At 43.2% G+C, this 14,564-nt stretch overlaps 1 protein-coding gene across 3 annotated transcripts in view; it reads right to left on the reverse strand.

Annotated features, from left to right (window-relative positions):
- Positions 1 to 14,564, reverse strand: part of Dnajb14 (DnaJ heat shock protein family (Hsp40) member B14) — a 41,323-nt gene that overhangs the window by 12,716 nt on the left and 14,043 nt on the right. For 2 of the 3 annotated variants that reach the window (XM_021158079.3, XM_021158081.3), the window contains exons 2-3: positions 11,559 to 11,730; positions 4,065 to 4,210 (exon numbers count right to left, since the gene is read on the reverse strand). In XM_021158079.3, coding sequence (XP_021013738.1) covers positions 4,065 to 4,210; positions 11,559 to 11,730 — 318 coding nt within the window. The remainder of the gene's footprint in view (positions 1 to 4,064; positions 4,211 to 11,558; positions 11,731 to 14,564) is intronic. The other variant, XM_021158082.2, reaches the window with a different exon arrangement.

The following is a 14,564-nucleotide window of genomic DNA, read 5'->3' on the forward strand; positions in this document are numbered from 1 at the left end:
CTATTTCCCATAGAAAGGACCAGAGTGGGGGCCCGGCGAGATGGTGCAGCAGCCAAAGGCACCGGCCACAAACTGACGATGACCTGAGTTCAAGCTCCAGGACCCAAGTGGTAGAAGGAGAGAGTGCGCTGCAAACTGTCCTCTGATCTCCACAAATCTGTATGGACACACTTCAGCACGTGTGCAGGCATGTATGTACAAAGACACACATGTAGATGGATAGATAGATAGATTGATTGATAAATAAGTATTAAAAAGAAGAAGAAGAAGAAGAAGAAGAAGAAGAAGAAGAAGAAGAAGAAGAAGAAGAAGAAGAAGAAGAAGAAGAAGACATCAAAACATTGTCTCTGATTAGGAGAACAGCTCGGTGTCTCCAAGCAGAAGACTGGCTAAGACTACGTCAAACACTCGGGAAGCACCCGACAAATGAAGCCTGCCTCATTGTGTGACCACACTGGCTGCAGGATGCCTAACTACATTTGCTCACTGAAAAGCTGTGGGTTACAGGCTGGGGTTTCTGTTCAGTTTCTAGTGGGTGAAAACTGGCTCCTGAGCCAACTCCTAATTCTGATCTCCTGTGGGGCTAATTAAAGTGGCATCTGATTTATAGCTAACCACCTGCATCCCGACTGTGTGAGCCTCTCCCCTAGAGACTATCGTCTCCCAGTCTGCTGATCAGTAAGGACTATTTCTCCCTTACAAAGCAGAACATTAAACCATAATTATGACACCCAGCCTTCACAACCATCATTGTGAGACCCCACTGACCGGCTGGCTGGCTTGGTGTGAGACATCTGTGCTGCTTCCTAAGAGCAACAGCGATGCTGCAGCACAGACACCTGTATTCTTAGTTTTTTCATAAGAGCAACAATGCTCACCTGACCGTGAGGCACAATGGGAGAAATTAGCTTAACATTCTTTGAGGCTTTGGGATTTTTTCTGTTTCGTGGCACTAGAGACCGAACATATTCTGCCACCAGCTACAGTACAACAGGTTCAGCCAGCCTCACATTCTTTGTTTGTTTTTTTAAAGTTACTTTTATTTTATGTGTATAAGTATTTTGTCTGCATGTGTCCGTGCACCTTGTGCATGGCTGGTGCCCAGAGAAGTCAGAAGATGGCATCAGATACCACAGGACTGATGTTATAGCCTCATATAAGCCATCATGTGGGTTCTGGGACCTGAACCTGGATCTTCTGGAAGAACAGCCAGTGCTCTTAACTGCTAAGCCATTTCTCCACGCCCTGTTTGTTTATTAGTTTTGAGACAGAGTCTCATGTAACTTTGACTAGCCTTGAACTTACTATGTAGCCAAGGAGACTTAGAACTCATGATTCCCGACTTCTCCCTCCCAAGTGCTGGGATTGCAGGCGTGCAGAACCACACCTGGGAGCCAAGCCTAACATTCTTAACATTAGGAAGAATTATTACTATGAACCTTTTGTTTTGTTTTTTGTTTTTCAAGGGCTTTTCTGTGTAGCCCTGACTGTCCTGAAATTTCTCAAACTCGGAGAGCTGCCTGCCTCTGCTTCCTAAGTGCTGAGATAGAAGATGTATACCACCACGGTCTGGCCTACTACTATTTACTTGTATGTATAGGAAGAGTTTGCCTGGATGCTTGCAGCACATGGGTGCAGTGCCTCTGGAGGCCATTAGAGGGCGATAGGTCCCCTAGGGCTGGAGTTAAAGTAATCCAACCTGGGTCCTCTGGAAGAACACTGTGTGCTCTTCCCTCAGTGCCATCCCTCCAGTCCAGGGAGAATTACTATTGCCAACGTTATCTGGATCACCCATTGCCAAGATCTGTTATAATTTTATTAAATCTGTCCTGATCATTATACACACATGGATAATGCATTCCGAGCGCTGACACTCTCCAGTCTCTCTTGTGCCCCTCCTGTAGACAACCTATACTGTGTCTTTCTTGTGTGTGACTGACTGAGTTTAACCAGGGCCTCCTATGTCATCACAGAGCAGGAGCCAACCATCAGAGTCTGGCAGGCTCATGAGACAATGGGAAAAGGTTTAAGTTAAAGTCACTCACGTAGAACTGTGAAAATACTGTTTTCCATAATTTCTTTTTTGAACTTTTTATTTCATGTGTGTGTGTGTGACCTGTAGGAATCAGTTGTCTCCTTCCACCACATGAGTCCTGAGCCTCACACACACTCAGGTTGCCAGGATTGGTGGCAAGTGCCTTCACCTGCTGAGCCACGCAGGTTCCCTACCCTCTCTCTGTGCCACTGTTAACTTATCTTTTTCCAGAAGAACAACTTTGGCAGTGCTTTCATTGGAATATATTATTAATTCCCAGATGTATTTTCCTTGGCAACTTCCTTCAACAAATAAATCTGTTCTGTAAACAATATCCTCCCTCCCCTCCCTGCCTCTCCCTCTCTTTGACTATGATGGGAAAACAAAAAAGAGTTTTTGCAGCACATAGCTCTGCTGGCCTGGAACTTGCTATGTAGACCAGGCTGGCCTCAAACTTGTGATCCTCCTGGCACTGCCTCTTGGAAGCTGGGATTGTAGACATGTTCCCCAATGGCTGGATTATAAACAACTTGAACGGTATTTTTATGAAAAACTAATGGAGTCTTTTTTTGGGGGGTGGGGTGGGGTTCAAGACAGGGTTTCTCTGTATAGCCTTGGCTGTCCTGGAACTCACTCCGTAGACCAGGCTGGCCTGGAACTCAGAATAAGTGGGGTAAAAGGCTTGCAGCCACCATTGCCAGTCTTCTTTCTTGAAACATTTTAACATAATCCCTCCTTTGTTCTATTCCGGGACCCCAGCACGTTACAGAAAACACCAAACCCTGGCTCCAAGGATATCAAATTCACAAGAATCAACAATCACTAAGTTAAAGGTTTCACTATGGACAACACATTAACTGTTACAATGAAACTGTAACAAAACATGAAACCATTGCTATTATTCTTTTACTTAATGCTCAAGGCATGGGAGTCCTGATGCCAGCCCTTCTATCTGCTAGGGAGAAGCTACCCTGGCTTCCCTGGAAAGGTGAAGTAAGCCTCTGCCAACCAGGGGAGGCAAGAGACAATTCTATAACTTTCATTACAACATATAAAATAGGAAATTATCAAACCAGTTACCTAATTTTCACCCCTATTTTGCATAATATTTACTAAATTCACCAAAGCTTTAGAGAAGATTAGGAAGTAAAATAGATATCACCGACAAAAGATAAGAAATCAATTTTGAAGAAGCAAAAGTAAATGCATTACTAAAAATGGATATAAAGAATGCAGAATTGTGCTTTGCCTGGCTGTGCACACTTGTGATGGCAGCGCTCAGAGGCAGGAACACTGCCAACTTCACTCTGGCCAGCCTGAGTTGCACAGCAAGACCTGAGCTCATAAACTCAAGGACTAGAGATGCAGCTCAGCGCCAGAAGCTTGTCTAACATGTGTATGGCCCTGGGTTTGACTTCTGTCATCATAAAACCTGACCAGCATCATAGAAATATTAAGAGCACTACCAGCATTCCTGGAATAGCCTGTCTAGGAAATCTCCACTCTAGGCCACGTCCAAGAAAACCTCAGTAAAACTGTTACTTTCAGTTGACTTGGGCCATATCTCAAACACTGGAAGGAAATACAAACTGTCAACCTACCTCCTCACACCAAACCAGAAGGCACACACAGTACCTGGATATTACTTTGGACTGCGAATTCCAGCCTGCAGACTTTCGCAGCCATACTGCATCTGCTCGGCTGGGTAATGGAAGCTAGTCTTAAAGATTCAAAGGATTAGCTGGACATGGTGGCACACGCCTTTAATCCCAGCACTCGGGAGGCAGAGGCAGGCAGATTTCTGAGTTCGAGGCCAGCCTGGTCTACAAAGTGAGTTCCGGGACAGCCAGGGCTATTCAGAAAAACCCTGTCTCGGAAAAAAAAAAAAAAAAAAAAGATTCAAAGGATTTTTAGACTGGTCTTAAGCTGCTTTCTAAATGCACCGGAAGAAAAAACAGATTTCATATTCTGAAACACTGTAATGGGCCATCTAGAAAAGACTGTCATGAAGTGTCATAAGTTACTTTACTTTTGAAAGCATCCGTGGCTCCAGGGGCGTGGTTTTTGTCTGGATGAAACTTCAAAGCAAGCTTCCTATAAGCTTTTTTCAAATCTTCATCACCAGCATCTTTTGTAACTCCGAGGACTTCGTAGTAATTTTTACATTTGTTTATGCTGTGAACAAAAATGATAGGATATAAATTTTAAGCAGGAACGTGGCATCACCCTGTTAGAATGGTATAAGGAGGATGACGTCACTCTGTTAGAGTGATATAAGTAGCATGATGTCACTCTCTATTAGAATGGTATAAGGGGCATGACATCACCCTGTTAGAACAGTAGGTATAAGGAATATCTGTGGGTGTGATGCAGGCTGTTTGCTCCATTCTCACTTTGGTAGACAGACCACTCCTCCACCCGTGATAATGTCCACAGCATAGTGTATCAGCCACAGAGGTAAACCCATGAATACAGATGAAGGGCAGTGACTCACTGCAGCTGAGGCGAGAGAAAGGCCTGAAAAGTGTGTCACCACTGAGGAGTAAACACTGGGAGAACTTATTAGTGCACAGTGCAGATGGAGCTGAGCATGAGAGCAGAGCCAGTCACTGCATAGGGGCTGCCCAGGGGGCCACACAGAAGCTGAATAGGAGCTCCACAGTGGCCTAAGGTCTGAAGCCCAATCAAGTAAGCTAATTCCACACCACTGTTACTGAGAATTTAACCAAGTGATTCCAAAAAGGATGGCAGGTCCTGTGTTAATAAAACATTTGAAAGCAACAATGAGGATTCAAAATTATCTGTTGTATATGATTTCCATCAATCTATTCCTAGAGGTCAGTTAATACAGTTTGTGTGTCAGAACATTCACCCACTGACTTGGAGTGCTGGAAACAGTTCAGGAATAGACAGAACTACTGAAGGGCTAGGCCAGCAGTGAGGATTCTGATGATGACCTCCTACAACCAAACAACCTGGCATCCCAAAGCTAAGGGGGGTAAGCGCTGCAGAGCTCATGGCAGACAGCACACACAGCATGCAGGGGTGACGTTCTGTGCTCATCCGCACCACCAGGGAAGGAAAAGGCCCCCTTTCCTTTGTAGCTTTAGTTATGTTCCATGGTCTGTGTCTTGAAATCATAACTGATAAGCTAACTTGAAGAGCTGGTCACTGGGAACAACACTGAGAAACTATGAGGGAGGAGGGGAAGGAGGGGAGAGGAGGGAAGTAGAGGGGGAGAGGAGGGAAGAGGAGAGGGAAAGCAGAGAAACAGGAGAGGAAAAACCCTCACAGACCAATTCAAGAAAGTGTCTAGGAAGGTTTTTTTTTTTTTTTTTTTTCCTTTCACTACTGAATGTATTTGCCACTACAGTGCTTGGTCCACAACAGGATCTCAGAAGACACTTCTGGAGTGAAGGCCCCTTACGTGCACGGAGAGGACACAAGAGAAGGCTAAGATGCCAGAAATGACAGTTTTCTTGGAGATGCCAATACTATGGGCTGATCACCAAGGACTGCAGCAGCTGGGGCCCGGAGCTGGCCTGAGCCTGTGGGACTCCCTCCATGTTCTGTGCCAAGATCCCTAAGCTCTTTGGAGCACACTAGGTGTGAGTCCCCAAAGTCTGACACTCCACACTGTTGGGTTGACTTTGGTTTTGCTTTGATCTGATTTTGACTGTGTCCTAATTCTTTCCTCTTGGAGGAAGAAAAGTACTGAACTCTTTTTTTTTTTTTTAACCAACCAACAAACAAAAATAACCAAAAAACAAAAAACAGAACCAAAAAAAAAAAAAAACCCCCAAAACCCAACAACAACAACAAGAAAAAAACAAAACAAAAAACAAAACAAAACAAAAAAAACAGGAACCCACAGTTGGCAGAATTTAAACTTTTATGGAGAGTTTGGGGTTTAGAGAGACTCTGGATATTTTATTTTATTTTATTTTATTTTATTTTTGAGATAGAGCCTATGTAGTCCTGGCTATAATGGAACTCTCTATATAGACCAGGCTGGCAGAGCTCTTCTTGTCTCTGACTCCAGAGTGCTAGAATTAAAAGCATTCACCACTGTGCCCGACTGACTCTGGATATTTTAAAGAGACTGAATTTTAAAAAAATTATTTATTTTATGTAGATGAGTATACTGTAGCTGTCTTTAGACACACAGAAGAGGGCATTGGCTCCCATTACACATAGTTATGAGCCACCATGTGGTTGTTGGGAATTGCACTCAGGCCCTCTGGAAGAGTAGTCAGTGCCCTTAACTGCTGAGCCGTCTCTGCAGCTTGGAACTCAACCTTTTTTAAAGATTGTAAGACTTTAAAGTTTGGAATATATTTTATATTGTGATGTTGATATTAATAACATCTTGAGGACAATAGGAAAAGTTATGATCTAACAGTAATTATTTGTACATTTAGTTGACCAAACGGTCAATTGTGCTGGCTAGTTTTATGTCAACTTGACATAAGTTAGAGTCATTTTAGAAGAGGGAACCTCAAGTGAGAAAATCCCTACAAGATTGATCTGTGGGCAAGCCTGTGGTACATTTTTCTGATTGATGATTGATGGAGAGGACTAAGCTCACTGGGCGTGGTGCCACCCCTTGGGCTGGGTGTCCTAGGAGCTATAAGAAAGCAGGCTAAGCAAGCCATGAGGATCAAGCCAGTAAGAAGCATTCCTTGGTGGCCTGGGCCTCCTGCCTCCAGGTTCCTGCTGACTGCTCTGCATGATGATGGACTACAAACTGCAAAGTGAAACAAACCCCCTCCTCCCCAGGCCGCTTTTTGTCATGGTCTTTATCACAGCAACAGAAACCCTGAGGCAACAGTCTAAATAGTCTCCTAATCTCTGGAGACTCTTTTTCTCAGGTACGTTTAGAAACTGTGCCAGGGAAGGTGTGGTGGTGGGAGGTGGCCCTGCAGAGCATCTGAGTGCCAGGTGCAGTCCAGGAGTCTCTGAGTGGGATACGGCTTAGCTGCAGGTTGTCACTGTAGTTTGCTTTCTGCTGTTGGGACCAAAAGGAACTTGGAGAGGAAACCGCCCATCTCAGCTTGCCCGTGAATCTGTTACCGAGGGAAAACTGGACAGTTACTCAAAGCAGGAACTCAAGCATACACACACCACGGAGGAACCCTGCTCACTCACCCCGGCTCACGCGTGATCAGCCAACTTTCACAGTACAACCTAAGGCCACCTGCCCAGGGCGGCACCGCCTCCTGAGGGCCAGTGTGCTGTAGTTACAGTTACTATTGCTGTGAAGAAACACCATGACCCTAAGCAAGCGGGGAGGGAAGGGTTGACTTCACTCACAGATCCATCCAGCAGTCCATCCTCAAAAGCAGAGAAGGCAGAAATTTGACCAGAGCAGGAACCTGGAGGCAGAAGCTAATTTAGAGGCTGTGGAGGGTACTGCTTCCTGGCTTGCTCCCCATGGCTTGCTCATCCTGCTTTCTTATAAAACCTAGGACATCAGCCCATGGATGGCACCATCCAATGGTGGGCTCTCCCCCAATGATCACTAATTTAAAAAAAATTTTTTTAAATGCCCTACAGACAGATCTTCTGGAGGCATTTTCTCAATTGAGATTCCTTTTAGATAACTGTAGCTTGTGTCAAGATGGCATAAAACTAGCCATCTCCCATATCAATGAACTCTCAAACTGGGCTCTCTCATATCAATGAACAAGGAAGACAATTCCCCGCAGATATGGCCACAGGTCAACACCATCTGGGCAAACCCTCCATTTAGATGGCCTCTTTCTACATGTTGTGTCAAGCTGGCCATATGAACTAGCCAGGACAATCAAGTATCCACATCCAGTCATGTTCCACATAAATTCCTTACCCTATGTGGTGACTTCAATAGGAATGCCCCACCCCTACCCCCCCCCCCCCGCCCCAGTCTCATATATTTGAATACTTGGCCATTAGGGAATGAAGCTACTTGATAAGAGATTAGGAGGTGTGGCCTTGCTGGAGTAGGTGTGGCCTTGTTGGAGGAAGTGTGTCACTGGGGGTGGGCTTTAGGTTTTCAAATGCTTAGGTCAGGCCCACATTTTGTTCTTGAGACCTGCAGATCTAAATGTAGAATTCTTAGCTACCTCTCTCTCCAGCACCATGTCTGATGCATGCTACCATGCTTCCCTCCATGAAGGCTAACCCTCTACAACTGTAAGCAAGCCCCAACTAAATGCTTTTTTAAAATAAGAACTGTGGTGGTCATGTGTCTCTTCACTGTAATTTATCTTCCTTTAATTTAAAGAACTGAAATTTAATAAGACCAGGCTCCCACACCTGTAATCCCGCACTCTGAGAGAGGCTAGAGCAGGAGAAGGAGTTTAGGCTCGCTCAGTCTTGGCTTCCAAGCAGGACAAACAAACAAACAAACAAACAAACAAGAACAACTGAAAACAAAAGCAAAAGGACCGAGGAAGAGACTCTGAAACTCCAGCCTTGGTAATTCAAACGAGACAGACTGCACAGGAGGGGTCCCGGATGCAGCTGTAATCGCCTGGTAGATTCCACGATGACCTTTTATGTTTAAATGCAAGGTAGTTCTTTTATAATAATGCATTAAAAACTTCCAATAAAGCTTATTTTCCTCAATTTTAAATGTTTTTCAACTCAACGACGACACAGAGCTCAGCGGCTCCACTGCCTGTTTGCTAGTTAAACAAGTTTCCTTCAATCTTCCTGTGAGTTTGCACTTACGCAACGGATGCAGGATCATTGCGTGGCTTCTCCCCACTGAACCCTGCTGTTACTGAGCAACTTGTTTGCATAATCTATCAAGACAGAGGACTTTCCTGAGGAAAATCCCCTGAGTCTAAATAAAACAAAACACCAAACGACCAGACACAGGTTCTGACCTCTCACCTGTTGCCTCACTGGGCCACATTTAAGAAGTTTACTATGACTATGTACACACTATGCAACTAGGCAACTTACAGACACCGGATGCACTGAAATATTTCAAATAACTTAGGGATTTGCTTAAAAGAATGGTTCATAATTATATAAAACATTCCGCAAGGGGATTTTATATATACATTTTATATTATATACAATGTATATTATGTGGAATTTAAGATATAATAAATCAATCAATCGGTAATACAGGTAATACTTCTAAAGCAGTTGATCGATCAGGAATTGTGATCTGGACCCTCAACCTGCACTCACTCCATCCCATCCGTAAAGACTCTTCCGACTCTCCTCAGCTTTCAACCTCATCAACAGTGTCACCTCCAATCTCAGGGACACACAGAAGCTTGCTCAGGGCTCCGCTGGCCAACTCTGATGGCATAGCTGCTCCTCTGGCTATTAGCTGTCAGTCTTTCACTCTCAGGATGTGCCATCCCCGTCCCCCCACCTACCTCAGGCAAGTCCCTTGGCCTGGAGAAAAACAAAAGCAAACACACACACACACACACACACACACACACACACACACATGCACACATGCATACTCAAGCCAGTGCTGAAACAAATATATTTCTTTTATTTATTTAAGTTCCTCTCCTGTGTATGCTCTCACACATGTATTCTCTCTCCTACACACACAAACACACACACACAGGTAGAGGAGAGGAAATATAGATTTAAAAAAGTAACAGCAGCCGGGCGTGGTGGCGCACGCCTTTAATCCCAGCACTTGGGAGGCAGAGGCAGGCGGATTTCTGAGTTCCAGGCCAGCCTGGTCTATAAAGTGAGTTCCAGGACAGCCAGGGCTATACAGAGAAACCCTGTCTCGAAAAAACAAAACAAAACAAAACAAAAACAAAAAAGTAACAGCAAATCTAGAATATTATCATTGTCCAAAACTTACAAAAACTATAGTTTTGTTTCTTGGTGATACTTCCAAGCCAATAGGTAATTCTATTCTGCAAGGCGAGAGGGGTAATCACAAAAATCACACACAATTAAAGTTGTAATAAAAAAAAAAAATCAGGGGGTGGGGCAGCTAGAGTGATGTCTCAGTGTTTAAGAGAACTTGCTGCTCCTGCAGAGGACCCAGGTTCTGTTCCAAGCATACACAACCTTCTGTCACTCCAGGTCCTGGGGATCAGACATTCTTTTCTGGTCTCCACAGGAACCAGGCATGCATGCAGTCTGTCTGTCTATCTATCTATCTATCTATCTATCTATCTATCTATCTATCTATCTATCCATCTATCTGCTCATACATCTATCTATCTATCTATCTATCTATCTATCTATCTATCTATCTATCTGCTCATACACAAAACATTCACACATATAAAGTAAAAGTAAATAAATCCAAAAGGAAGGAAGGGAGAATCCATGAAGAGTGGTCTCCTAATGTAATGTGATGCACACAGGAAATACAGCGTGGGTTAGGGCTGAGTTTCCCTATAGCGTTTCCCAAAGTCGACTTTGGCCCAGTGCAGAGCTATGGAAGTGATCAGCAGTTTCACTTAAGGCATTTGAAGTGCTTGCTACCATCACAGCAGTCAAATTTGGGTCCTCCTCCATGGTTTTATCCTGATTCAGGAATCTGTTTCCTTCACTGTGAATTCAGACACAATGATACAACCAACCTTCAGCATTCACACAGAGAGGAAAGAGATGAGATCCAAATATTAGATTCAAGGCGCGGTGACAAATCACTCTCCTTACTAGACAGACTCTGAGTCTCAAGTCATACAAACCACGTTGGGGAAAGCAATGGGAAAAGACAGAAAAGGAAGACACATGGGACAAGGGACAAAGGCCACCTCTGCTGCGCTATTTGGCTCTTTTTCGCTTGTGTTAGTTCAATCCGCTCTCCCTGAGAACCCTTGATGAGTCACCTTCAGAATCCATCACCTGCAACTTCAGTTGCTCAGAAGAGCACGCGTCCCTTAACTTTCCACAGGAAACAAAATCTATTTTGAAGCACTTCATACCTAAGATTTTTCTTTCAAGAAAACTCGTCTTATTTTTTTTTTTAAGTTAGTAAAGCTGTATGTCTAAAACCAAGCTCCTCACTGCTCAGCTCCACTGACTCTGCCTCACGCAGGCATGTATGGAGGAGACTCCCACGATAGAGAGAAGCACTGAGCTTGTCCGCAAAAGGGGCACCACGGTGTCTGAGAAGACAGGTGGTAGCCTTGCCGAAAAGGAAGGGAAGAAAGCATCTTTAATCTGAAAATCAAAAACATTGCTGCCCTTATTCTTAGCCTTCCCGCATATGAAATTCTCCTATTTTCAACTACGTATTACAACAAAGCAATCCATTCAATACTACAGTCCAAACAGTGCATAGACTCAAAGCTGAGATCATTATTTTAAAAACTCACTGTGACTTATAGCTAATTTAAATAAGTGGAAATTTCCAGAAAGTTAACTCCCTCCAGGCTGATTTCAAAATAATGAAAGACAGGACACCCAGGCAACTCCTTCATTTCCCTCTATTAAACTGTGCTATAAATACATTTTTATTTTAGGCATTGTAACGTCGATTGGGTCCGATCACAGTCAACGATCATGGTGCGGGCACACTCGAATTCACACTTACCTGAGCACACCCTCTACTTGGTCTTTGGTATAGACTTTCCCGCCTTCCCCAGCACCGGAAGTGCCGTCCTTCCCACAGCTGGGCTTGCTCTGGTCGCTGCTCCCAGGAGGTTTTCGGCAATGCGTGCTACTTCCAGCGGTACTGCCGTTTTTCATAATTATTTCCAATAACGCTGTGTAAAGAGAGATAAAGGACACTGAACCTACTCACATCAGGACACAGACACAAAGGGCTCCGGAAAAAAGACAAAGCAGACAAAATGAGGTCTTCTGGAAAGACTAAACATGGCCTTGTCCTCCTTTCTATCTTTTTTATTGGTGAGGGGAGATTGTTGTTTTGTTTTTCCCTTAGTTTAGGCATGACCTTACCGTGCGGTTGGGGCTACCTAGAATTATGTGGCCCAATCCGGCTTTGAACTCTTAACTCTGCTTTAGTTTCCCAGTGCCAGGATTACAAACACAAGCCACCAGTTCAGGCTTCATAATGTCTCTTTAAGTAACACGGTTGCTTGTCATAGCTGGACAGACAGATCTTTGTGAACTACAGGAAAGCCAGAACTACACAGTAAAACCCTCTCTTAAAACAAAACAAACAAATAAACTTTGCTGATTCTTTTAGTAGTAACTGTCTACAGGGCATTGTTTCTGAGTGTTCAAAGACATGTAAAGTTACTGAATGGAAATCCCTATCATCGAAGTATTATGACACACTTAGTGAGTCTGCAGAACACCTCCCCAAAAGATAACATTTAAAAGTAGTTCATGAGAATTATTTTTTAAAAGTACGTTTAAAAAAAAAAAAAAACAAAAACTTCTGTTTACTTCCAACAGCAACAAGAAGACACTGGTATAGGATCTTTAAAGTAGAAAAAAAAACAATCGTCAACGTGAGTTGAACAGTAATATTCTTTCAAATATACAATGTAAAAACATTTTTAAAAGGCTGGAGAGAGCATAGCAGTTAGAGTGAGTCCTGCTCTTGCAGGGGACCAGCGGTCAGCTCCTGGCACCACATCAGGTGGCTCACAGTCACTTACACCCTAGTTCCAGAGAACCTAGCACCTTCTTCAGGTCTTTGGCGGTACCAGCACACATGTGTACATACAAACACAAACATACATAGAAATAAGTATTTCTTTTGCACCACTTACAGGCACGCACTAGAAAGAATCCTATAATGTTTATAGTGCAGACAGAATGAAATCATGTCCATATGTGCAGAGGCACAAACATCCATCACTGGGTGAATAAACATAAACACCGAATGAACAAAGCAATAATAATGTCTAGGGTTGACTTTAAAATAACTTGGCAAACAGAGGCTTAACAGCAGGCACAGAGGAGCCATGAGGTAAGGCTGGATCACACATTTCTAGTGCAATTAATGATTCATCGTATTGTTTTCTTTTATGTGTCTATGTATGAGGTATGAACATTTCCGTAAAAACTAAGACTAAACAGTAAATAATTAAGCTTAACAAAATAACAAAACATGATGGAAATACAACATGACAGTAGTTTTAACACATTTCAATAACTGACAGAAATTATTAAGGATGGAATAATGTAAACTTCGAATTTATACAGCTTGGACTAACCAATGTTCAAGATGTAAAGATCAACTGTTGTTTTGTTTTTATAGACAAGGACTTAAGTAGCACAGGCCAGCTTAGAACTCGCTCTGCAGTAAAGGATGACTTAGGACATCCTACCTCAACCACCCAGGATTCATACCACAGATGTTTACCACCTTGCCGTTTAAACTGTTGTAGGGGTTTAAGTTTTTGTTTGCAAGGCAAACACGCTATCCACTGAGACATATCTCTGGCACAAAGGAATGAAAATTGACAGTGTTATATCTAGATCACAAAATCACTTCTTCAAAACTCAACAAACTAGTATCATTATGAAATATACAATACAGAAGCACCTGTGCTCACCTTTAAAGAATAAATCAATTACAAAAACGTAATTTAAGGATGGAGTGGTGGTGCACACCTTTAATCCCAGAACTCTGGAAGAAGAGGCAAAAGGACTTCTGTGAGTCTGAGGTCAATCTGGTTTCCACAGCAAATTCTGGTCTAACCAGGGTTAACCAAGTGAGTCTGATTCAAATTAAAATCAAAGAAGGAAGGAAAGAAAGGAGGGAAGGAGGAAGGGCAAACTTAAATCACAAATAGATTGAGAAGCAGAGCACGTATCATGCATAGTGACAATAAGCAGAAGCAAATATCCATCACAAGATGGGCCATCCAGACAGTAAAAAATCTATTGGGAAATAAGAGGACACTACATTTTAACATGATTATCACACAAATAACAGAGAACACATTACACCAAGCCAAGAAGCCAGGAACAAAAGACCACATACTACATGATCTCATCATGTGAAAAGCACAAGGCCTGGAAATATAGTTCACAGGCAGAGGACGGCCTAGCTGGCCTTGGATTTAATCTCCAGCACTACTGGAGTGGGGTGGTGGCTGTGGAAGAAACAGAGAAGGGGGAGACTGAGGAGAAAACAAAACAACAAAACAAAACAGAAAAACAGCAAGCAAATGCACGCTTTGAAAGTAGACTAGGTAACCAAAAAAAAAAAAAAAAAGCCGGGTGGTGGTGACACATTTAATCCCAGCAATTGGGAGGCAGAGGCAGGCGGATTTCTGAGTTCAAGGTCAGCCTGGTCTACAGAGTGAGTTCCAGGACAGCCAGGGCTACACAGAGAAACCCTATCTCAAAAAACCAAAAAAAAAAAAAAAAAAAAAAAAAGGAAAAAGAAGAAAAATAAAAAGAAAGTAGACTAGGGGTGCGAGGATGTGGAGAAAGAGGAACACTCCTCCACTGCTGGTGGGATTGCAAGCTTGTACAACCACTCTGGAAGTCAGTCTGGAAGTTCCTCAGAAAATTGTGGACATAATACTACCAGAAGATCCAGCAATACCTCCCCTGGGCATATACCCAGAAGTTCCAACCGGTAAGAAGGACACATGCTCCACTATGTTCATAG

This window comes from Mus caroli, unplaced genomic scaffold (assembly GCF_978045245.1).
Source record: "Mus caroli unplaced genomic scaffold, Mus_caroli_1 scaffold_3, whole genome shotgun sequence".
Classification (NCBI taxonomy): Eukaryota; Metazoa; Chordata; class Mammalia; order Rodentia; family Muridae; genus Mus; species Mus caroli.